Genomic DNA, 26649 nt, shown 5'->3' on the forward strand with positions numbered 1-26649 from the left:
ATCAGTATTGTTGAAAGAGCTAGACTTTCCATGCGTACAGAACCCACCTGATCTTTGCTAAATTCTTAACCACAAGATAGATACTATTCTGTGATGTATAATATATAACTACCATTAAGATTCTACTGTTTTACAAAGACAACAAATTAAAGCTGGTCCTCTACTGCCATCTGGTTGAGATCATAAAATACCAACCCTAAATCAGAAAGTTTTCAGCAATAAAACTCCTTAATAAATTATTAAAATAAAAGATTTAAGAATATCAGCACTTGAGAGTCAAAGGCAAACAGACATACCTCTGTGTATAGAAAACATTCTCTGTAACAAAAACAACAGAGTTCTCAAGAAGCCCAGGTTTGCCTTGAATTTGATATATGGCCAAGATTTTACCTTGAACCCTTATCCTCCTGCCTTTGCCGCCCAAGCACAGGATTAGAGGCATGCTCTAACACTCGAGTTTTTGCTTCCAAGTTTTTAACTCTGGAATAGCATGGAATAGCATGCCTGGTTGAATTTCTGTTTGTAAATTGCAAAGTGAAGCTGAAAGACTCCCTTCTGTATCTGTTGACTCTGACATGACCTTCATACTAAAACTCTAGGTTGCAGCTGGACTGCACAGACCCTGAGTATCCTCATCATGTGTTGGCCACTTTCCACCCAAGCAGTCAGGACAGGACAACCTTTACAAGAAGTGGACTCCTTCCACAGCCTAACAGTGCTCACCTCCTACCATCTTTGATGGAAGCATTAGACTATCTATGAACATGCTTTTCCAATGTTGTTGATTTTTTTAAACTACCAGATACTACTTTAAAAAAAGAAAAAAGGAAAGAAAAAAAGACCTTTGCTATCTATCATTTTGATGGTCTTAAGAGCCAGCAGAACCATTTTGGATCCTTATTCCACTATGTGAAACTACTGTACTTCAACAATTTATGTGTATTTCCAAATTTATAATGTTTAGAAATTTTTAAGTCTGCTGTTGTCAGGGGGCAAGATAGGGAGATTAATATAGAGCCTTGCTGTTTTGCCTAGGCTTGTCTTCAGCTCATGAGTTCAAGAAATCCTGCTTCCTGAGTAACAAGGACCTCAGGCATCAGTGTCTGACCTGAAAGTTTTGGTTTTATAACAGTACAAGTGTACATCTGGTTTACTCAATAGCCAATAAGAAATTGAGGTCTACCATCAATCATATAAATAATTCTGGAAGAAGGTTTGATACACAGAAGCTTTGGGTAACTTCAATGTCATGAAAAACACTGAGTCAGAACCACCCAACTAAACTGTTCTCAGAAACAGTGAGATAATAAGTTTTGATGTTTTAAAATGCTAAGTATTGGATAACTTGGACAAAGTAATAAAAACAGTAAGGAAAGGGGGAAATATAAACAAGTATACCATTTCAATAACCTTCTGGGTTACAAAATATAAGGGCCATGAAGCATGCACAGGGGCAAAAATAATCTCCACAGATGGAGCTGCCATTTTACACAACCCAGTAAGATGCAGACCCCAGACCCAACAGCAACTGAAAAATGACAGGACATTTGTACTAAAAAAAAGAAATGTATTTTTAAACCAAAATTCATAAGGCATGCATGTAATCAAAGTGATAGAAAAAGAGGGTCCTCCAACACAAGCAGCTGTGTCAAGTTCAGTCAGAAACCTATAGTCCAAAAGCTTCCAACAGAGTTTTTGTCTCATGGCTTTGTAATCTGAGTTTTGCTGGGGGAGGGTGGAAGTGGTTATTTAGCACAAGTTGACCTTGACTTTGCAGCAGTGTGGGTTCCAGTTCCGCAGTGGAAGGTCTGAGTGGCCACTGCCTTACTGCCCCAAAGAACACACTTCTAGTAAAAGCCCTCCTTCAGCAAACAAACAATCCATATGCTAGAAGAGCAGTAGTAACAGTTCATGATCTCACTGGGACCCTTAGTATCTTTGACTTTCAAAAGCCTTTATAAATCCCTGTATCTTTGAAATATTAAAGTGAGTTTTCTTCCTGCCACTAAAAAAAGGAATGTAATCCATCCCACTAATCTAAAACTATTTCCAGTAGGAATAAAAAATTGTTTTCACTATTTAACTTCAACCACAAAGCTGAGCATGGCCTATAATCCCAGTACTTGGGAAGTGGAGGCAAGAGAATTAGTAGTTCAAGTTCAACTTCTGCTATGCAGTAAGCTCCAGGCTGGCTTGGCAGTGGTGAGACCTTGACTCTCTCATAATAATAATAATAGTAACAACAACAACAAAATAATTTTCAACCATAGAATTGTTTTTAAGAGGCTAGAGAGATGGCTCAGCAGTTAAAAGCACTTGTTCTTCTTCCAAAGAACTTGATTAGATCCCCAGCACTTATAACTACTTGTAACTCTAGCTCCAAAGGTTCTGGTGCCATCTTCTGGCCTCCATGAGCACCTACCACACACACACACACACACACACACAAAATCTTTTTTTTTAATGTTTTTAAAAGATGTTTACCAGGGCTGGAGAGACGGCTCAGTGGTTAAAAGCACTCACTGCTCTTGCAGAGGACCCAGGTTCAATTCCCAGCACCACATAAAGAATCACAACTGCCTATAATTCTATATCTAATAATGATTCAGACTTCTGTCAGCTCTTATACACAAGTGGTGCACAGAAATATACTGGTCTACATAGTAAGTTCCAGACCAGTCAAAACTATAGAGCTCCTATCTTAGTGGGAAAAAGTCTTTTAAGAAGAACATATTCAGTCATGGGTTGGCAAACTATGACTCCAAAGAAAATAGTGCCTACTGCTTTGCAATAAAGTAAGTTAGTTTGTGAGTTTGTGTCAGAGTCTCCTGTACCTTGCACTGACCTTGAAACTGTTATGTAGTTGAGGATGATCTTGAACTTTTAATCCTCTAGCCCCCATCTCACAAATGTTGGGAATACAAGCTTAAGCCACTACTGCCCAGTTTTACTCAGTGTCAGGGACTAAACTCAGGCCCTACCCCTGCTAGTCAGGCACTGTAACAACTACATCCCTGACCCCAAAATTAAGTTTTCCTGAAATACATTTACATAAAGATACTAGAATAGAAGGCCAGCGGTGGTGCATGCCTTTAATCCCAGCACTCAGGAGGCAGAGGCAGGTGGATCTCTGTGAGTTCGAGATCAGCCTGGTCTACAAGAGCTAGTTCCAGGACAGGCAACAAAGCTACAGAGAAACCCTGTCTCAAACAAATAAACGATACTAGAATATCTGGCAACTAAATTATGAAATAAGGATAACAAAAAGAGATCCCAAATGCGCTCATGGTGCCACATGCCTATAATCCCAACACTCAGGAGACAGGTAAGAGGATCGTATTAAATCAGGTATGATGGCTCACACCTATAATCCCAGCACTGGGGAGGATAAGAAGATTGCTGTAGGTTCACCAGGTGTTTAAGGCTAGCCCAGGTTAAAGTAAAATTCTGTCTCAAAAAATTAAAATAGAAAACTTTTTCACAAAAACAAACAGAATTCTGCAGCCGAAATTCAGCAGAACGAACTAAAACTTTATACAACTTAAAATACCAACAGATAAAAGCTATATAATTTCTGAAACACATTTATTTCGCTGTTCAAATCAGAAACTCACCCCGAGAAGTATACACTTTCCCTAACAATATAATATTCTTCAAGCATGAGAGTTATTTGTGTAATTGATTTTGAGTAGTCAAACTTACCGAGTACCATCTGCTTTCCAGCTTACTTTATATGGCTTCTGCTCTAAAAGTCTAATATTTTGCTTGTCCATGGAAACAGGTTGTGCTCCAGGGAACCCAGACCTTAAAGAAAAAACATTATTCTGTCATAGCTACAACCCATATAATGTTATCATTGTGTTAAACCAATCTCTAATGGCTCACAGGTTGATCACAATATTCTTCCTATCACGAGATTAATTTCAAATGGAATAGCATCAATCTCAGCCAGGAATAGTTGCATATTACTTTAAAATCAGCACTTAGAAGGCAGAGGCATGTGGATTTCTGTGAGTTTAAAGCCAACCTGGTCTACATAGTGAGTTCCAGGACAGCCAAAGCTACACTCTCTCTTGACATTTTAAAATACAAGTTTACAGGGTACTAAATGGCCACTGCTATAATATAAATATTGGGCTAATTTAAAAATATTATTATGCAGGACTGAAGAGAGAGAGCTCAGGGGCTAAAATGATTCCTATGAAAGTATGAGCACCTGCATTGGGATCCCCAGATCCCAATCAAAAGCCAAGCCTGGCAGGCATATGCTATAATCCCAGAAATGGGAGGAGTGGGGGGAGGGGACAGGCAGATACTGGGGTCTAGTATTGTTAAGGTAATTAAGCTAAAATTCAAGTGTTTCCCTCAAGTTTAGATCATGCACAATAAATGATGGGGTGCAGTGGAGGCAGAGGGTGACACGAGGAGTCTTCCTCATCATTAGCCAGCAGAAACAAAGAGATCAACGAAAACAACTCTGGTGACAACAATAATGTTGTATTCTTGAGAATGATGTAAATCAACTAATCCTGAGTCACTTAACTGTTACAGATTACCTTGAAAAACACCTGACATCCTCTTACGCACTCAATGTACACACTAACTTTAAGAAGCAAAAAAAAAAGTCAAGTTAATGCTTTTATTAATTTTAAGTATTAAATAAAGAATAAATTTTATTTAAAACTTGAAAATATGCCTTACCCTTCCCAGCCACAGAACTGATGACATTTCTGCTGTACCTCTCCTAACTTTGGTTGAGTTGTTACTTGAGTTACACCTTTAACAGTTATACCTTCCAAGAAAATAGCACCCTTTAAAGGAAAGAGAAAATAAAATGATAATATATATATGTACATATATACACGCACACATATATATAAAGGATAAATGTATTTACAAATTAATGAGCTAGTTAAACCTAAGAAAACTCATATTAAGTAGAAATGACTGGTTCTGCCTGCTGTACGAGTGGCATTTATACTCCACCAGACACGGGGCTCAGGCAAAAGGATTCTAAGGTCTCCATAGGCTATATAGCAAGATCCCATCTCAAAGCCAAAGAAAAGAAAAGGTGTACTCCAGGAAAGTCTATAAAATTTTCTGTGCTTCTGTTTTCATACTTTTTAAAACTAAAACATTAGTCTAAGTGTATACTAAATCAGTTTCAGCCACATCAGAGAGCTTCTGCATCACTTTCAAGTAAAATTATGTAACAACTCTAGCTGACAATGTCATTAAAGAATAAAAAAACCTGGTCTACAAGTTGCAAAGTTCAACCTTCTGGCCAAGATCTGGCAAGCAATGCACTTGGGAAGAGGAATAAAAAATTCAGAGTTCATCCACATATCCACTCTGTCAGGTCCTCAGGAGTCCTAAGTCTTTCTAGCAGACAGCACTCTTACACTGTCTCAAACTCAGAATGAGATGTATCGTCATCTAAGAAATCTTCAATTCTGACTGCCTTAAAATAATGATAATGTTGGGATCCCATGACTTAAGGATAAAGATGACCAATGCTTTCCTGTTATACCATTACCTTGACCCAACAACAAAACTCCAGTCCCAGGTGATCCAACACATTTTATACTCCTATGGGCCCCAGACATACACACACACACACACACACACACACACACACAAAACACTAATTAATACACATAAAATAATAAATCTTAAAAATGAAAACACTTCTGATGCCAGCTGTGGTGATGCATGAGTATCATTCCAGCACTATGGAAGTTGAGGAAGGAATCCTACAAGTTCAAGGCCAGTTTGGCCACACAATAAGTTTGAGGCCAGCTAGGCTATATATTGACAACCTTATTTTAAAAAACACTTTAAAAATAGGCCATTTCTATTAATAAATACTACTAACTAATGAAAATAAATTCTGAAAGCAAAACTCTAAGACTTGTAATACAATGACTAAGAACACCCAAGTGGTGTCAATATCCCTATAAACTATCATCTTAAATATGCCCAGCTGTGCCTTGTACCTGAGCGCCTCTCTTTTCTTAACCAGCATGCTTAAAATCAGTATTAAAAATGTCTCCAATAAAATCCCAAATCTGCTTTAAAAAAGAAAAGGGAAGAAATGCACCCAAGGGCACAAATGCTAAGTAAGCACTCTACCAATTCTTTGGTGTAACTTTAAGATTTTTTTCCACTGGAAAGGCATGAAAAATAAACCTTTAAATTGTATCTCATTATAACTATTAAAATCAAAAAAAATCAAGTAATATTTTCAAAAATGTATTAAGCATATATGCTCAAGATTAATGTTGTTTTTTAAAAGTATATTTGAAAAGCCAGACATGGTGGTACAAGGTTATAGTCTAAGTCGTCTATGTATTTCAATTTCCTTATAAAAATTTATCATAAAGAGCAAGCAGGGCATGTACGATGGCTCAGGATGTAAAAGGCCTCTCAACCAAGCCTAAAGACATGAGTTTGATCCCCAGGATGTTGTCTTCTAACCTCTACAGGTGTGAATGGATGTGCATATGTGTATCCATGGAGAGAATATCTGAGATTAACAATTAGGAAAATAAAAAGAGGAACATAACAACAGACACCAAGGAAATCCAGAGAATCATAAGGACATACTTTAAAAAACCTGTAATCCACAAAAAGAGAAAATCTAAAAGTCATTAAAAGTCTCCCAACAAAAAAAAAAAAAAAGAGTCCAGTGCCAGATTGTTGTTTTAGTGCAGAATTATACTAGACTTTAATAAAGAGTTAACACGAATACTCTTCAAAATTCCAAAAACTAGAAACAGAAGGAACATTGCCCAATTCCCTTTATGAGGCCATAAGCACCTGATACCAGAATCACACAAAAATTCAACAAAGAAAGAGAACTACAAAGCAATTTCCCTTGTGAACATAGACGCAAAAATACTGAATAAAATACTCACAAACCGAATTCAAGAACACACCAAAAAGATCATCTACCATGACGAAGTAGGCTTCATCCCAGATATTCAGGGATGATTGAACATACAAAAATCAGCCAATGTAATCCACTATATAACAAACTAAATGGAAAAAAAAAAAACACATGATCATCTCATTAGATGCTGAAAAAATCTTTGACCACATCCAACAGCTCTTCATGATAAAAGGCTTGGAGAGAATCGGGAATATAAGAACATACCTAAACATTTAAAAAAAAAAAGCAATTTACAGTAAGCCTATGGCAAACATCAAATTAAATGTAGAGAAACTGAAAGCAATTCCACTAAAATCAGGAATAAGATAAGCTGCCCACTCCATATCTATTCAGTACAGTATTTTAACTTCTAGCTAGAGCAGTAAGACAACTGAAGGAAATCAAGGGGTTATAAATCAAAAAGTTGGAAGTCAAAGTATTGCTATTCACAGATGATATAATAGTATACATAAGTGACCCCAAAAATTCTACCAGGGAACTCCTACAGCTGATACACACCTTCAGCAAAGTGACTGAAGACAAAATTAAGTCACAAAACTCAGTAGCTCTTCTATACACAAATGACAAACAAACTGAGAAAGAAATCAGGGTAACAACACCCTTCACAATAGCCACAAATAATATAAAATTCTTGGGGTAACTAACTCTAACCAGCAGCTGATAGGAGCATTAGGCAGAAAGAGAACCCAAACTAGAGGTCTCCATCAGTTCCCTCCCCTTGAAGCTTGGGGAACCCTGTGAAAGAGGTGGAGGAAGAATTGTAGAAGCTGGGGGAGAGGGGGGGTGTCAAATAAACCAGGAGAACACAGTCCACTGAATCAACTAAGTACAGTTCATAGGATCTCAGAGATTGAAGCGAAAAATCACAAAGACTGCATGGTTCTGTGAAAGGTCCCCTGTACACATTATGTTGTTAGCTTGGTGTTTTTTTGTTGGACTCCTAACAGTGGGAGTGGGGGTATCTCTGACTCTTTTGTCTGTTCTTGGTATCCTCTTCCTCCTACTGGGTTGTCTCATCCAGCCTTGATATGAAGGTTTGTACCTAATCTTATTGTGTTTTGTTATGCCACAGTCAGAGGGTATCCCTCAGTGGCCTAACTGCTGAGGCCCACTTTTCAAATTTTATGTGAGAGTATTTATCTGCCCAGCTTTTTTATGTGGTGCTGGGAACAGAACTCTAGTCCTCATACCTTGTATATGCACTTATTGAATGAGTCATCTCACTAGCACAAAATTAAGTTACTTTTGAAAATATTTAAAGCAATTTACATTTGTGGGTGATCTTATAGTCTTCAAGATGTGCAAGCACAATTAAAAGTTTTCCAACTAAGAATTTAAAGAAAAGAACCTAAAGTAACAGTTACATAATTTATATTTAAAAAAAGGCATTTTTCCTCCTTGCTGTGAACCATTGTCAACTAAGACATGATTTGTAGTGTCTACTGGCCAACCACAATATACCTTAATTACTAACTTCAGTAACACTTCATTTCCTCCACACTTCTGTCACTTTACCTTTGGTCTATACCAAGTCTGTCTGTGTACAAGTTAGAGAGTCCTAGTCCTCTTAATAGATCTCCTATCCCTGCAGGAAAGAGGAAGATAACCCCACTCTACCACGTCCAATTAAACACAGGGTCTCGTGTATCCTATCCTCACCTAAACTATGTAGCAGAGGGTAGCCTTGAACTCCTGAGTGCTGGAATCAGCATTCACCACTTACACAGTGCTAGAAAGGAACCCAATGCTTCATGCATGCTTGGCAAGTATCTACCTACTGAGCTGTAGCCACAACCCAACTCCTAATACTTCATTAGACTTATGCTTAAAAAATTAAGAAAAGTTGACTAGAGAAGTAGAAGTTTTCTAAATTGTATAAGTACAAAGGAAACACCACCTATGGCAGGCAACAGTTATATTAACTGTATGACTATTTTGCAGAAACATTCTCACTAGCTACTAAATCTATTGTTCTATTGTTAATACTCAATGTACTCAGTAGTTCTTAGCTAATCTCAATCTAACCTCTAAGAGTTTTTTGGTTTACATAAGAAACAAAACCAGGATGAAATTCTTAACTCCAGCTTTTCTCTGGAAAAAAAAACCAGACTGCTGGGCTGCAAAATGGCTCAGCAAGCAAAGGCATTTGTTGTCAAATCTAACAGCCTGAACTCAGTCCCAGAACGTGCAAGATGGCTGAGGAGGAATGAGTCCCACAATTTGTCCTTTGACCTCACATTACCACCACGGCAAGCATGCCTCACCACCCAAAGAATAATAATCAGGTAAGACAAAATTTTAAGGAACAATTGCTGGCTAATCATTAAAAGTGAACCATGGTGGGGCATGCCTATAATCTATCTCAGCACTAAGAATATTACTCAGCACTTTGACAAGAGGATTAGGAGTTGAGAGCACGCTGGGCTTCATAGTGAGACCCCACCACAACTTTTTAAGGACTCCATCTGGCTCATGATGTTAGGAGTTTCTTAATGGGTTTCATGTAGAACCAAAATTAATTTCACAATATCAGAAACCATTATTATTCTCTTTAACAGAGAGAAAGACAGAGAGTGTGAAATAACAGAAACCTAGCCAATATCCCACAATAGGTTTAAACAAAAATATAAATTATGGCTCAGCAGGTAAGGGCCCCTGCAGTTAGCCTGACCACCAGGACCCATACATAGTATGAAAAGAGAACTGATTCCCACGAGTTGCCCTCTGACCTCCACATGCATATTGTGCCATTCCCACACCAAGGCACACACATTCAAGCATGCACATACAAAATACACAAAATAACTGAATAAATAAATGTAATTTAAAGTAATTTTAAAAGAACAGCACAGTATTTGTGAACATTACCAGTTTTAACCGTTCTTTTCTCCTTTTACCAAAGGAAGCACTTGACCCAGGTTCTGAGTCCTTTTTCCCATCTTCATCCTCATCTTCTTCATCATCATCCTCAAAACACCAATCTGGCAATACAGGTGGTGGTGGTGCCTCTTCTATATCACCATAGCGACGAAAAAGTTCCTTCAAATAATCACCCTTATAGATTCCTGGTGGTCTGGCTTGGGCAAATGTAGCAACTGCTGCTTCAATACTATGGAAAACAAGCAATGCAATTTTCTGACTAGTGTCCATTTATGTGGAATTGTCAATAATTAACTCATACTCAAAATACCACAAAAGTATAACAGGCATATAAAACAGAAAAACCAAAGTCTTTCTTTATCAGCAAAGTTTTCAATGATAAACTAATTCTAAAAGTACATACACATGGTATACTGCAACATATGGTACACATCGATTACCCACCTATAATAATACATGGGCACTATAATATATCATACATTATATATAATACATAGACTGCTATAATATATGGTACTAACAAATAATACATTATACATGTCTAAAACACATTGCTGTGAGTGCTTATGACAGACACGGATAGCCAATGAAAATAAATTTTAATAAAACATTAAAGGTCAGGGTCTCAAAGAAAAAGAGCAGTCAAAAGAACGTGAACAGAAAAGTGAACAAACACAATAATTTTTAAGAAATCTTTTTACCAAAGGACCCAGAGCCAGTCACAAAGAATACACATTTTGAGAAAGAATTAACCACTGGCTGAGTCTGGCATAGGAGTCTGATGTTATTGTGTACAGTGTTCTAAATGACTAGAGCTGAAAAATACACAAAGTAGAAAACCACTGAGTGTAAAAGAAATAGAAAACAATTGCATCCGTGTTTTGCTTCACTGTATTCCAAAAAAGGATCTGCTGGGTAAAAGGATTTAGAAACACTAACTGTGAACCTAGAGAAGTAAAAAGAAAGCTCAGTCAGCAATACCCTATTCTTATAAGAATTTCAGGTAACTAGGTTCTAATCTCTCAAAATCTAAAAATGTACTTCACAAGTAACATGCTCAATAAAGACAAGACCGTTTAAAGGGTAATGACATCCTAAAATGCTTCCTTCACATAGCACTATGTTTTCCTAGTAATTAACAGCTATAAAAGATAAATTTCAAAGGAAAAAAATGGGACATTTCCAAAGCTGAATACAAACACAAACATTGATGACCCAACTTCTGCCAATTTTTTTTATTTATTTATTATGTATACAATATTCTGTATGTATGTATGTCTGCAGGCCAGAAGAGGGCACCAGACCTCATTCCAGATGGTTGTGAGCCACCATGTGGTTGCCGGGAATTGAACTCAGGACCTTTAGAAGAGCAGACAATGCTCTTAACCACTGAGCCATCTCTCCAGCCCCCATGCAACTTTTAAAATACAAGAAAAACATGGAAAAATAAGTACACTGTTTATAAGATTCTTAATCATCATGAATTGTCACATACATCTTCTTCCAATATAATAAACTATATACCTCCAATCCATTTTCTCCACCAAAAAGGCACATATGAGGAAACCGGTCCGGTTGAAGCCATGGGTGCAGTGAACACCTAGAAGAAAAAGCAGTTTGGGTTAAACTGAACCACTCCAAAGGTGACATTCTGTTTTAAATGACAACCTGATTTCCAAAGAGTTCAGTTAGTTACTTAATTACATTATGTATTTGTATATTCTAAAAACTCAAAATACTCCTTTAACTTAATAGCTTGTCAATTTAAGTTCTTTAGGGTCTAATTTAGAACACTAGACAGAAATTTAATAATAAAACACTGGTTCATTAGTTTAAAATGCTTTACTGTCTAAAATTTGTCATTAAAAATTTTCAAGAATAGGCCAGGTGGTAGTGACTGACACCTTTAATCCCAGCACTCGGGAGGCAGAGGCAGGTGAATCCCTGTGAGTTAGAGGCCAGCCTGGTCTACAAGAGCTGGTTCCAGGACAGCTAGGACTGTTACACAGGGAAACCTTATCTCGAAAAACCAAAAAATAAATAAATAAATAAATTCAAGAATTGAGGCTGCTCCACCACCATCCCTATCCACTGGACACTGTAACCTATAATACACACTCTGCACCCAAACACACTGAAACCTTCACCCTCTCCCTGGTCAAACATTCCACTCAAAATCAGCAGCCCCTAGAGATACAAGCACTGCCTACATCAAGTAGAAGAAGAAGCAGATTAAGAACACATTCAACAACATCAAGAACAATATGACACCACCAAAACCTAGTGGTTCTGCAACAGCAACACCTGAACATCCCAACATAGATGAAGCAGAAAAAACCGACCTTACAACAGCTTTATGAAGATGACAGAGGCCCTTAAAGAGGAAAAGAAATTCTTTTAAAGAAATAGAGGAAAAGACAAACCAAAAATTAGAAGAATTAAATTAATCGCTTAAAAAAAAAAAACAAGAAAGCCAAGAAAAAAATGATCATACAGGTGAAGGAAATAGCTCAAGTCTTGAAAATTGAAATAGAGGCAATAAGGAAAACACAGAGGGAATTCTGGAAATGGAAAATCTGAATAAACGAATAGGATCTATAGATACAAGAATAACCCGCAGAATACAAGAGATAGAAGAGAGACTCTTAAGGCACTAAAGATACAATACAAAAAATAGATTCAAAGAAAACGTTAAATCCAACAAATTCTTACAACAATCCAGAAAATCTGGGACACCATGAAAAGATCAAACCTAAGAAAAATAAGTATAGAAAAAGGAGAAGAATTCTAGCCCAAAGTCACAGAAAATATATTTAACAAAATCATAGAAAAAAGCCTTTCCCAACCTGAAGAAGGAAATGCCTATGAAGATACAAGAAACTTACAGAACACCAAATAGACTGGGCCAAAAGAAAGAAAAAGGAAAACCCAGTCCCCTCACCATATAATAATCAAAACAATAAACATACAGAATCCTTTAATCCCAGCACTCAGGAGGCAGAGGCAGGTGGATCTCTGTGAGTTCGAGACCAGCTGGTCTACAAGAGCTAGTTCCAGGACAGGCTCCAAAACCACAGAGAAACCCTATCTTGAAAAACATAAATAAATAAATAAATAAATAAATAAATAAATAAATAAATACTAAGTGTTGCAAAGGAAAAAGGCCAAGTAACATATAAAGGCAGACCTATTGGAATTACACCTGACTTCTCAATGGAGACTATGAAAGCACAGACATTTAGCAGACACTAAGATACCACGGATGCCAGTCCACACTTACTATACCCAGCGAAACTTTTAATTACAATAGATAGAAAAAACAAGATACTCCATGACAAAACCAGATTTAAATAATATGTATCTACAAATCCAAACCTATAGAACATACTAGAAGGAAAACTCCAACCCAAGTAAGTTAGCTGTACCCACGAAAACACAGGCAATAGATAATCCCATACCAATGATCCCTAAAAAGGGAAACACACAAACACACTACCAAAACAACAACAAAACCAAGAAATTAAGAATCACTGGCCATTAATATCTCAATATCAACGGACTCAATTCACCTATAAAAAGACATAGGCTAACAGAATAAATACAAAAACAGGATCCATCCTTCTGCTACATACAAGAAACACAACTCAACTTCAAAGACAGACACTACCTCAGAGTAAAGGGTTAGGAAAAGATTTTCCAATCAAACGGTCCTAAGAAGCGCTGGTGACGCTATCCTGATATCTAACAAATAAACTTCAAACTAAAATTAACCAAAAGAGATGAAGAGCCGGGCAGTGATGGTGCATGTCTTTAATCCTAGCACTTGGGAGATAGAGGCGGGTAGATCTCTGTGACTTCGAGGCCAGCCTGGTCTACACAATAAGTTCCAGGACAGGCTCCATAGCAACAGAGAACCCTCTCTCAAAGAACCAAGAAAGAGGGAGGAAGGGAGGGGGGGAGGGAGGAGGAGGGAGAAGGGGAGGGAGGAGGGGGGGAGGAGGGGGAGAGAGAGATGAAAAAGGAAATTTCATATTCATCACAAGAACAAAATTCATCAAGATGAAGTCTCAATTCTGAACATGTATTCCCCAAATACAAAGGTACCCACATTGGTAAAAGAAACATCACAAAAGCTTGAATCATATATCAAACCCCACACATTAATAGTGGGAGACTTCAACACCCCACTCTCACCAATGGACAGGTCTCTCAGACAGAAAATTAACCTAGAAATAAGGGAACTAACAGAGGTTATGACTCAATTAGACCTAACAGACATCTATAGAACATTTCACCCAAACACAAAAAAACTGTACTTTCTCAGTACCTCATGGAACCTTCTCTAAAACTGACCACATACTCGGTCACAAAGCAAATCTCAACAGATACAAAAAGAACTGAAATAAAGCCCTGTATATTATTGAATCAGCATGGGTTAAAGTTAGAGTTCAACAACAACACAAACTACAGAAAGCCTACAAACCCATGGAAACTGAACAATTCTCATCTGAATTACCACTGGATCAAAGAAGAGATAAAGAAAGAAATTAGAGACTTCCTAGATTTTAATGAAAATAAGAGCACAACATAACCAAACTTATGAAACACTATGAAAGCAGTGTCGAGACAAGTTCATGCACTAAGTGCCCACATAAAGAACATGGAAATTTCACAGTGACTTAACAGCACACCTGAAAGCTCTCAAACAGAAAGAAGCAAACTCACCCGAGGAGAAGATGACAGGAAATAATCAAACTCAGGGCTGAAATTAAAATAGAAACAAAAAGAATACAGAGAATCAATAAAGCAAAGAGTTGGTTCTTAGAGAAAAAAACAAGACTAACAAATCCTTATCCAAACTAACCAAAAGGCAGAGAGAACATCCAAATTAACAAAATCAGAAATGAAAAGGGGACATAACAACAGACACTGAAGAAATTCAGAGAATCATTAGGTCATACTTCAAAAACCTATATGCCACAAAAATTGGAAAATCTGAAAGAAATGGACAATTTTCTGGATAAGTACCTAATACCAAAATTAAATCAAGACCAGATAAACAATTTAAATAGACCTATTACCCCTGAGAAAACAGAAGTAGTCATTAAGTTTCCCAACAAAAAAAGCCCAGGGTCAGTAGGTTTCAGTGGAAAATTCTACCACAATTTCAAAGAGCTAATACCAATACTCCTCAAATTAATTGTTCTATGTAATAGAAACAAAAAAAACAAAATTCTTTTTATAAGGCTACAGTTACCCTAATACTGAAACCACAAAAAGATGCAACAAAAAAGAGAATTACAGACCAATCTCCCTCATGAACATTAATGCAAAACTACTCAATAAAATACTGGCAAACCAAATCCAAGAACACATTTAAAAAAAAAAAAATCACACAACATGACCAAGAAGGTTTCATCCCAGAGATGCAGGGTTGGTTCAACATATGAAAATCTGTCAATGTAATCCACTATATAAACAAACAAAGAAAAAAACCACATGATTATCTCAAGATGCTCAAAAAGCCTTTGATTAAATCCATCACCCCTTCATGTTTTGGAGAGATCAGGGATACAGGGAACATATTTATACATAATAAAGGCAATTTACAGCAAGCCAACAGACAACATTAAATTAAATAAAGAGAAACTCAAGCAGATTCCGTTAATATAAGGAACAAGACAAGGCTGTCCACTCTCTCCAAATCTATTCAACTACATCTTATTAGAGCCATCACCATCCCTGACTTCAAGCTCTACAGTAATGAAAACAACTTGGTATTGGCACAAAACAGACAAGTGAACCAAAGACCCGAATATTAACCCATACACCTATGGACACCTAATTTTTTTTTTTTTGGTTTTTCGAGACAGGGTTTCTCTGTGGTTTTGGAGCCTGTCCTGGAACTAGCTCTTGTAGACCAGGCTGGTCTCGAACTCACAGAGATCCGCCTGCCTCTGCCTCCCAAGTGCTGGGATTAAAGGCGTGCGCCACCACCGCCCGGCTGGACACCTAATTTTTGACAAAGAAGCTAAAACTGTACAATGGAAAAAAGAAACCATCTTCAATAAATGGTGCTGGCATAACTGGGTATCAACATGTAGAAGAATGTAAATAGATCCATATCTATCCCTATGCACAAAACTCAAATGCAAATGGATCAAAGACTTCAATATACATCCAGCCACACTGAACTCATAGAAGAGAAATTGAGAAGTTGTCTTGAACACATGGGCACAGGAGACTACTTCCTAAATAAAATCTCAGTAGCACAGACACTGAAAGCAACTATTAACAACAAAACCTCCTGAAACTAAGAAGTTTCTGTAAGGCAAAGAACATAGTAAGACAAAAAGGCAGCCTACAGAATGGGAGAAGATCTTCACCAACCCATCTGACAAAGGGCTGATCTCCAAAATATATAAAGAACTCAAGAAGCTAAATATCAAAATACCAAATGATCCAATTAAAAAATAGGGTACAGATCTAGGCAGAGAGTTTTCAACAGAAGAATCTCAAATGACCGAAAGACACTTTAAAGAACTCAACATCCTTAGCCATCAGGGAAATGCAAATCAAAACAACTCTGAGATGCCATCTTACATCTGTCAGAATGGCTAAAATCAAAAACACTGCTGACAGCTTATGCTGGAAAGAATGCAGAGTAAAGGGAACACTTCTCCACTGCCTGTGGGAGTCAAACTTGAAGAGCCAGCCACTTTGGAAATTGGTATGGCAGTTTCTTAAAATATTGGGAATCAATCTACCTCAAGACCCAGCTATGCCAATTTTAGGCATATACCCAAAGGATGCACAATCATATCACAAGGACATGTGCTCAACTGTGTTCATAACAGCATTATTCATAATAGCCAGAACCTGGATACAACCTAGATGGCCCTCAACCAAAGAATGGATAAGGAAATGTGGTACATTTACACAATGAAGTACTACTTGGCTGTAAAAAAAAAAAAAATACATCATGAAATTTGCAGACAAATGGATGAAGCTAGCAAAAAAAAAAAATCATTCTGAATAAAGTAACTCCAACCCAGAAAGACAAACATGGTATGTACTCACTCACAGGTGGCTATTAAGAATAAAGTACAGGATAACCAACCTACAATCCACAGCCCTAGAGTGGCTAGATAACAAGGAGGGCCCAAAGAGGGAAGCATGGATTTCCCTCAGAAGTTAAAGAAGAAAAGATCTCCTGGGTAAACTGACAGCAGGGGTTGGGGGATGGAGAAATGGGAACTAGAGGAAGTGGGTTGGGTGGGTTGGGGACTGGAGGTGGGTTGGAGGCAGGATGGAGGGGAAGATTAATAAAAGAAATGTCCTGATGGGGGATTCATTTGGGGACAGGGATTAAACCTAGTACCAGAGAAACCCCCAGGAATACATAAAGATGACCCCAACTAAGACTCCTAGCAATGGTGGAGAGGGCATCTATGATAGGCAGATTGGTGACTTCCCTAACTATCATCAGAGATACTTTATCCAGTAACTGAGGGAAACAGAGGCAAAGATCCAAAGACAAGCACTGCTCTGAGCTCCCAGTCTTGTAGAAGAAAGGGAGGAGGTGGAGGTCAAGGGGTCATGATGGGAGAACCCACAGAGACAGCTGACCTGAGCTCATGGGGCTCATGGACGCTGGACCAACAGTCTGGGGACCTGGATGGGATCAACCTAGGCTGTGTGTGACAAGCGTGTAGCTTGGTCTCTTAGGAAAGCTTCTAACAATGAGAGCAGGACCTCTCCCTAGGGCTTAGCTGTCTTTTGGTACCCTGTTCTCCATGCTCGATTGCCTGGCCCCTGCCTCATCTTGATGTGCCATGCTTTGTGGAAGCCCATGGGAAGCCTGTCCGTTTCTGAACACAGATGGAGAAATGGATGGGGGGGGGGGATATTGAGGATTATTACTTTTCAGGTATGTGACTTTTGTTTACACTATATTTATTTAACTCTGTGAAGCTGTGTTACTGTGCCTATCTAAAACACGTGATGGTCTAATAAAGAGCTAAATAGCCAATAGCCAGAAAGGAGAAAAGACAGGCGGGACTGGCAGGCAAAGAGTACAAAAGGAGAAACAAGGAGAACAAGGAGCAAGAGAATGAGGAGAAGAGGACAGCAGGGGCCAGTCACCCAGCTATACAGCAAGCCATGGAGAAAGAAGTAAAGTAAGGTATACAGAACTAAAGAAAGATAAAAGCCCACTGGCAAAAAGTAGTTGAGATAATTTAACATAAGAGAAGCTGGCAAGAAACAATTCACGCTAAGGTCCGGCATTCACAAGTAATAATAAGCCTCCGTGTGATTTATTTGGGAGCTGGGTGGTGGGCCTCTCAAAAAGCCAAGAGTAAAACACCCACAATATTTTGGCATTCCAATGTGAGGCCATATTTTCATGTAGGGCCTGAGAAAGCTGAAAGAAAAAGTATTCGGCTCCTTTAAGCGTTTACACGTGCTAGTGAGCCCTTGAGCAGCCAGTTCATCTAAGAGAAACCAAGAAAGAAGTAAAAATGCCTGTCACAGTGCAAGCATCAGCATTCTAGAGCTCTAGAAAGGCTGAAAGCAGTTTCTGGTCATGCACCTCCTACTAGGGTGCAAGTTTAGCTTTCACAACCCAACCTGAGGGTGGGCGAAGCCCACAGAGGATAAGGTGTAGTCGCTTAACAGTCTAAAGTTTTAAAAAGACTGAAAGATATGCAGTGAAAGAGGTCCAGACAGGGAAAAAAAATCTAAGCAGGTTTCAGAGTGCTTTACAATGTGTGTAGGCTGAAGAAAGAAAGAAAATGGATATAGGTAGTCATAGAAAGAAATAAAATGATTAAAAATAATAAAGTAAAGCTTTAAAGAAACAGTAAAAGTAATGTAAAACAAAAAAGTCACATAAAGATGGGAAACACGTGGAGTCTGAACTCTGTATACTATTGTTGGCTTTGAATTCTTTGATTGCTGAAAAACAAAGGGCAGCTGCTAAGAGACCTGGAATTGAAAGAGGGACTTTGAAATAAGCCAACCTAGATATTTTAAGAATGCCTTAACTTTTAAAAGCCAAAAAATGTTATTTGCCAAATGGAAATCAAAAATGCTCTGGAGAAGAGGTTTTGCTTTTGTTTCCAGAGGAAACAAGAGGCTGTGGATTCCTTCTAGGTTGACTTGGATCTGGTTTGATGAAGGGAGACCTCCTGCACCTTGATAGGTGATATCTATCAACAAACGTTATAACTGGTCTTCCCAGGACTTAGCCATTATCTCAAATTTTCTCTCTGGAACCCTAAAAATAGTTTACCCACATTCAGGAAGCAGTCTAGAAAACACAAAGTCCACATTCCCAAGAGAAAACAGGGTGTGGGTGGTCTTTGATTATTATGTAGGTTATGGATGTTTGTTATAATTCAGGGAAATACAAAAATACAGGAGAAAACGACCACTATTAATCTCAGGTATTTTGCATTGGCATAAATTTTAGTATATGGACACAAATTGAAAGTCAATTTTGTTACAACGTATGTATGTTTTCACTCTTGTTTAAAGGCCTCTTGTATACTGATGCAAATTTAAGGTAATTTTTGTTACAACGCACTATATACATATGTATCTACTCTTTTTTGTAAAGGATTTTTATATACTGATACTAATTTAAGGTTATTTTGTTACAACCTATTGTATATATGTTTTTGCCTATTTAAGGTATTGTACCTATGCAGTTCACTTTAAAAATGTAAGGTAAAATTCTAGCTTTTGAACAGAGCTAGTTCCAGGACAGGCTCCAAAGCCACAGAGAAACCCTGTCTCGAAAAACCAAAAAAAAAAAAAAAGAAAACTATTATTATGAACTATTTAGGATAATCAAGAAACACAGGTCAGTAGTCATCTATAACAATCAAATTTATAGATAAGCTAGGTATATTTTCCAGATCATATAGATATATTTTAGATAGATGGTCTTCAAATACTTCAAAGACCTATAGACTATGGCACTTAAAATGTTCTGTTAAAGTTTTCATGACAATGAGACATAATCTGATCCTAGCAGCACCAATTTACTTCAGAGAAGCTATCGGCATTAAAGAAACTCCTTTTTGGAGTTTGCTTTCATTGTGGCAAGGTTAGTCACTGAACAAAGGAACTGCTCTTGCCTTTGACTGCTGACTATGTGCTGTGCAGACAGGACATGCAAGACCCACAGTAAAGTGACTGCTGCAAACTTTGCCAAAACAAGGCAGGATGGTCATTCAGGGTTCCTGCTTCACAGAAGAAACTGCCAGACATTCTGCAGGGCACAGAGGAAAGTGACTGACAAATGACCAATATAGGCAAGACACTCTTTCAAATTTCCTGCTTCGTTGAAAAGTCTGCCAGATTCTATGGGCCTATAGGCTGAAGATGGATTTCCCAATGTTGCAAAGGAACTTTGGGTGACTGTCCAAGCAGTCAGATATCTCTGTCATTCATAGAGTTTTTGGAAGTTGTTTGCAAAGGACTTTTTGTTTAGTCAAAAAATGTTACCCTTCTGGGGTCTTTGATGGAGTTGAAGACCAGACAGTTATAGTTGCAGTTTTCCTTAGTTATGACAGAGAGTAAATTAGGTATAAAACTATAGACTCAGTAAGATAGGACAGATAATGAGGTGTTTTAATTTGCTAGACACAAATGAACTGGAATTCATTATATTGTGAATGTAATCTTTACTTGATAATTGTTCTTACTGCATAGTCTTACTATGTTAAAGTTAAAATTTTTCATTTTGTTTAGAAAGAAAAAGGGAGATGTTGGGGAATATTATTTTCAGGTGTGTGACTTTTGTCTACACTACATTTGTTCAACTCTGTGAAGTTGTGTTACTGTGCCTGTCTAAAACACCTGATGGTCCTAATAAAGAGATGAACAGCCAACAGCGAGGCAGGAGCAAGGATAGGTGGGGCTGGCAGGCAGAGAGTATAAAAGGAAAAACAAGAAGCAAAAGAATAAGGAGAGGACATTAAGGGCCACCCACCCAGCTACACAGCAAGCCATGGTGGAAAAAAGTAAAGTAAGGTATACAGAAATAGAGAAAGAAAAAGCCCAGAGGCAAAAGGTAGTTGGGATAATTTAATAAAAGAAAAGCTGGCAAGAAACAATCTACACTAAAACCGGGCATTCACAATAATAAGCCTCCCTGTGATTTATTTGGGAGCTGGGTGGTGAGCCCCTTAAAAAGTCAAAAGAGTAAAGCACCCACAATAGGGGGGATAGATGGGAAAGGGAAGGGAATGGGAGCAGAGGAAGGAGGGTAAACTGGTTGGTGCGTAAAATAAATGAAAAAAAAATGATATTTAAATAAAAAGATAAAAGTCTTTTAAAAGAACAGAAAAAGGTATCGAAATTTATTTCAAGAATTTAAGTTTTAAACACACAAGTCAGAAGAACACACACAAAAACAAGACACCTATATTCCACAACTATGATCCAGTTTTTCCAGCCTCCCTTATGATCAATGTGAAAGATGGTCAAACTATACTGGTAAAGAAAGTCAAAATAAGACACACACACACACACACCCAAAAAAAAGGAATATAAAATCATCTGGGGATTAACAATAGTTGATTGGCCCCGACAGGCTCACAGGGAGTAGCATTATTTGAAAGGATTAGGACATATAGCCTTGTTAGAGTAGACGTGACATGGTTGGAGGAAGTGTGTCACTGGGGGTGGGGGGATGGGTTTTGAGGTTTTAGAAGGTCAACGCAATCCAGTATCACTATCTTCCTGTTGCCTGCCATTCCAGATACAGAACTCTCGGCTACCTCTCCAGTACCAGGTCTGCCTATATGCCTCTACACTCCCTGCCATGACAATGGACTAAACCTCTGAAATGGTAGGCCAGCACCAACTAAATATTTTTCTTTATAAGAGCTGTCAAGCCGGGTGGTGGTGGCGCACGCCTTTAATCCCAGCACTCGGGAGGCAGAGGCAGGCGGATCTCTGTGAGTTCGAGACCAGCCTGGTCTACAAGAGCTAGTTCCAGGACAGGCTCCAAAACCACAGAGAAACCCTGTCTCGAAAAAAACCAAAAAAAAAAAAAAAGAGCTGTCAATGGTCATGGTGTCTCTTCATAGCAATAGGACAATGACTAAGAAGCTGCAGATAACTGGTTGACTCAGTATAGTAAACCTATACTATTTTAAAGTGCTTAATAAACCAACTGAGTGTATCTTCACATTGGGGCTTATGCTACTTTAAAATGAATGTTTACAAGAAAGAAAAGCTTGAAGAAAATTAATTTACTTTTCTTAAGTCCTCTTCAGAATATTATTTAAGATCACTTTCCTGGGCATGGTAGTACACTCTGTGATCAAAACACTTAGGAAAATATGGAAGAGGATCAGAAGTTCACGGTCATTTCAGCAAGCTAATGCTAAACTAGACTACAGAAGACCCCATCTCCAAAGGGAGGGGGGATAAAGGGGATCATTTTAACAGTTTTGAGCTTTCATTCCTCTTTTCATTCTAGCACTTAAGAGCCTGAAAACAGAAAGATTAGTCCATAAGTGATCTGGGCTACATAGTACAACTCTGTCTCAAAGCACAAAAGAGTTTGGAAATAGTAATTAAAGCCAGGCAGTGGTAGCACAGGTCTTTAATCCCAGCTCTCAGGAGGCAAAAGCAAGCAGATCTCTCAGTTCAAGGCCAGTCAGGTCTACAGAATGAATTCCAGGACAGCCAAGGCTACACAGAGAAACCCTGTCTCTAAAAAAAACAAAAGGGGGGGGGGTGAGAAAGAGGAAGGAAGGAAGGAAGGAAGGAAGGAAGGAAGGAAGGAAGGAAGGAAGGAAGGAAGGAAGGAAGGAAGGAAGGAAATAGTAATTAAGAATTCTACGGGGGCTGAAGAGATGGCTCAGCTAAGAGCACTGGTTGTTCTTCAAGAGTTCCTGAGTTCAATTCCCAGAAACTACATGGTGGCTCACAGCCACCTGTAATAAGATTTGGTGCCAACTTCTAGCCTTCAGGGACACATGCAAGCAGACAGAATATTGTATGCATAATAAATAATTTAATCTTTTTAAAAAAAGTTCTATGTCATTACTAACAAAATATTATTGCCAGATCAACTGACTCTCCTACAGACTCAAAATAAACTCTCACAGAAGCCAGGTGTGGTACCACATAACAGAAATCCCACTATTCAAGAGAATGAAGCAGAATTTGGTGAGTTTGAGGCCAGCCTAGGTTATCATAAAGTCACATTCTAATTAAAAAATATAGAGAGTATACAAACAAGATGGCTCAGCAGGTAAAGGTGTTTGCCATAAAGCCTAACAACCTGAGGTTAATCCCCAGAATCTGCATGGTAAAAGGAGAGAACCAACTCCTGTAAATTGCCCTTTAACCTCCCACAGATGTGCACCCACAGATTCACACACACATTCACACACAGACACACACACACAAACACACAAAATGTAAAAAAAAAAATATCCGAATAACAATTGTGGTACATTCCCATAAACCCAGTTCTCAGGAGGTAGAAAGATGCTGAGTTCCAGGTCAGCGTGGTCTACAAAGAGCCTATCTCAATAACTGAATTAAGTAAATATCATTTTCATCTCATTTCTACATGTAAGACTTCTTTACAAAAGTGCTTTTGTTACTTAAATTGGCAGTTTTGAAAATGACTATTTGCTGAGCCAAATCAATTATTTCCACCTCCACAGCATAAAAATGACCACTAATACTAAAAATAAAACCTTTCACATGAACAATCCTCATAACCTAGGATACAAAGAAAGTACAGATAGTTAAAAAATATGTTCAAATGGAAATACAGTAATCAAAATATAGCAAAGTATAAATCAATCAGTGGCTAGAGCATGGGATATCCTAAGAGAGAAATGCCAAACGCAGTTCAACAAGACCCTCTGAGGCCAGTAAGATAGCTCAGCAGGTAAAAAGGCTTGCTTGGCAAGCCTGATAGCCTATTTGTACTTATAGTTAGTTTTTTTCTTTTTTTCTTCTTTTGAGACCAGGTCTCTTTATGTAGCCTTGGCTGCCCTAGAATTTGCTACATAGACCAGGCTAGTCTCAAATTCAAAAGACTCTCCCTGTTTCTGCCTCCCATGTACTGCGATGGATTAAAGGCGAACATCACCACAACCAGGCCAGCAATGCCTTCCTAAGTTAGTTTCTCAAAATACAATCTAACAACATTCACATTAAAACTTTGTTGTCTCTCTAGTTTCTCTCTTTTTAAGCCATTAAAAGTTTCTTAAAGAAACAAGTCATTTTCTTGTAAAAATATTCTATATTCTAAATTCCTCTGTTTATTTTCCCATGCTATTTATCACAGTTTATACAAAAAGCTTCAGACCAGAGGTGGTTTAGGTCTTGAAATTTTTTAAGTTTTGGAAAATTTATTTTGGGAACTGAATTTATGTCTAAATATGAAACTGATTTATGCTTTACACAAACCTAGCCTGAAACTAATATTGTAGAACTACTCTTAACAAAACTTTAAGCGAAGTTTCATGGGCTGGAATTTGTTATTTGTGATGTCATAACTATATTCAAAAGTTTATGGTTTAAAAGAATTTGAATTTTGGATGTTCAGATTATGGATTTTCATACTATAAATTGTTTCTTTATCTATTAGATAGCCTATGAATTTAGTTGAATTTAGTCTAAAAACATAATTAAATTTATTTCCAGATGCATTCTAGCACTTCAGACGGGAATATTGTATAGATGGCTCTGTGTGCTTCACAGTATACAGGAAATAAACAGCTGTTACAGTTTTTTTGTCTTTTTCTGTGTGTGTGTGTATATATAGATAGATAGATAGATAGATAGATATATATATATAGAGAGAGAGAGAGAGAGAGAGAGAATGTCCAGAGGTCATTCCACACTCTGTCCCAAAACAATAAAATTTAAAAAGAAAGTTTAGATATTCTGTTTGGTATACTAATTGTGTAGTCATTATAGAAAAACCAAAATTCCCGAACAATTAGAGATACATACTAAAATTTTCTTAATGAAATGGCATGGCATCTACGATTTCCTTTAAAATACACAAAAAAAGGTCAGGGAAGATAAATCAGTCAGAAAATACCCTGCCACACGAACATGAGGACCTCAGTGCAGATCTCTAGCACCAGTGTAAAAAGCTGGGTACAGCATACATCTCTAACCCAGCACCATGGGATATGAACAGGCAGACCCCTGCTCACTGGCCAGCAAGCAATCCTAGCCAAATTCATATGCTCCAAGACAGGAGACCCTGTCTTGACCTACACAAACACACACATATAAATATGTACATACAATACACACCGATTAATTAATTAAAAAATAGCAAAATTCAATACTAAAATAAACTAGTGGGAAGACAAAAATATCAGCAAATGGTAATTACTGAGTATATGGAGTCCTATTTCACTTACTACTTCTTTATGTTTGTAAATATCCACAGAAAGCAGGAGGACTGTCCTAAGGAAGTCAAGCATACCTATAAGTTCAGGTGGGCTTCTTTCATTAAACCTCTCACACAGGCGAATAAACGTCTCGGTATTCTCAGTCGTGGGGCATTCACCATGTCTGAGAACACAAAAAGAAGTTGCTTGGAAAAGAGATTACAAACCTCAATAAAAGCTTTCAATGTTTATAACTTACAACTTACCCTTTACACTGAAGTTTGATATACTTGATTCCTTCTTTTTCTATGTCATTTCTGTCATAGAACCTTGAAGTATTTGTCAGATCCACCAACAGGCTCATTTTAACCTTTAATAAATAAATAAAGAGTCAGATTTGCTAGTTACTACATTTATTCCAAACAAGATGAGTAGGTGACAGGACTAGAACTCATCTACTCCACTGAGCAGGATTACATGCTCACTGCTACCAAGCAGCTGACAGTGCTTGCTACTGACTATCTTCTAAACGAAGAATCCAACCATTCCAGAAATAAGAACTAAGGGGGCACTGGAAAATAATTCTAAACTAAGGAGGACAGAAAGTATAAGCAAAACAGACTCCACTGCCAACGATGTGAATTCAAGGAGGCAAACACTGTCACTGTTTCTGTATCTGCCTGTGGTCCTCAGAAGCCTGAAGCTTACAAGAGCAGGACAGCTCTAGGGCCTGGCACACATCACTCAGGTTCGAGGTAGCCACCACAACCGCTACTTCTATCCACTACACTGTATCCAGCCTTAAAGCATGTCAGAAGCCATTTATGCAACAAATGTGTGTTCCTTTTCTATTTAATTTATTCTTCTACTTTAGTGCATTTTCTAAAAATACACTAATGCCTAGAACTATATTCCTTTTAAAGAAGCACAGTAAAAACTAAAAACAGAAGCCCGGTGTGGTGGTACACACCTTTAATCCCAGAGGCAGGCAGAGCTCTGAGTTTGAAGCCAGCCTGTTCTACAGATAGTTCTAGGACAGCCAAAGCTACACACAGGGAGTAAAAAAAAAAAAAAAAAAAAAAAATGAAAGCTGAGGAGATGGCTTAATGGGCAAAGTGCTTGCTATAGAAGCATGAGAACCTGAGTTCGGATCCCCAGCACCCACATAAAAAGGCAGGTGTGGTAACACACACCTGTGATTCCCGAGCTGGGAGGTGGAGACAGGATGATCCTCTGGGCTTTGTTGTCCGGCTAGTCTAGCCAAATCACCAAGCTCCAGGTTCAGTGAAGGACCTTGTCTCAAAAAACTAAGTTGGAGAATAACAGAGGAAGACATCAGACATCAACCTCTGGCCTCTGCATGTGTATTTCTCTTCCTGGATATCAGAAAGAAACAAGATAAGGGTATGAAAATAAATTAAA

The 26649-nt window shown here is 38.0% G+C and overlaps 1 protein-coding gene across 5 annotated transcripts in view; it reads right to left on the bottom strand.

The window, feature by feature from the left end:
• Rngtt (RNA guanylyltransferase and 5'-phosphatase) overlaps nt 1–26649 on the bottom strand; it is a 183759-nt gene that overhangs the window by 146193 nt on the left and 10917 nt on the right. For 4 of the 5 annotated variants that reach the window (XM_075971252.1, XM_075971253.1, XM_075971254.1 and 1 more), the window contains 6 exons: nt 25494–25597; nt 25323–25411; nt 11357–11432; nt 9821–10061; nt 4702–4811; nt 3703–3804 (listed from right to left, as the gene is read on the bottom strand). In XM_075971252.1, coding sequence (XP_075827367.1) covers nt 3703–3804; nt 4702–4811; nt 9821–10061; nt 11357–11432; nt 25323–25411; nt 25494–25597 — 722 coding nt within the window. Of the gene's footprint in view, nt 1–3702; nt 3805–4701; nt 4812–9820; nt 10062–11356; nt 11433–25322; nt 25412–25493; nt 25598–26420; nt 26604–26649 lie in introns of all 5 variants that reach the window. The other variant, XM_075971255.1, reaches the window with a different exon arrangement.

The sequence above is a fragment of the Microtus pennsylvanicus genome, chromosome 5 (genome assembly GCF_037038515.1).
Source record: "Microtus pennsylvanicus isolate mMicPen1 chromosome 5, mMicPen1.hap1, whole genome shotgun sequence".
Classification (NCBI taxonomy): domain Eukaryota; kingdom Metazoa; phylum Chordata; class Mammalia; order Rodentia; family Cricetidae; genus Microtus; species Microtus pennsylvanicus.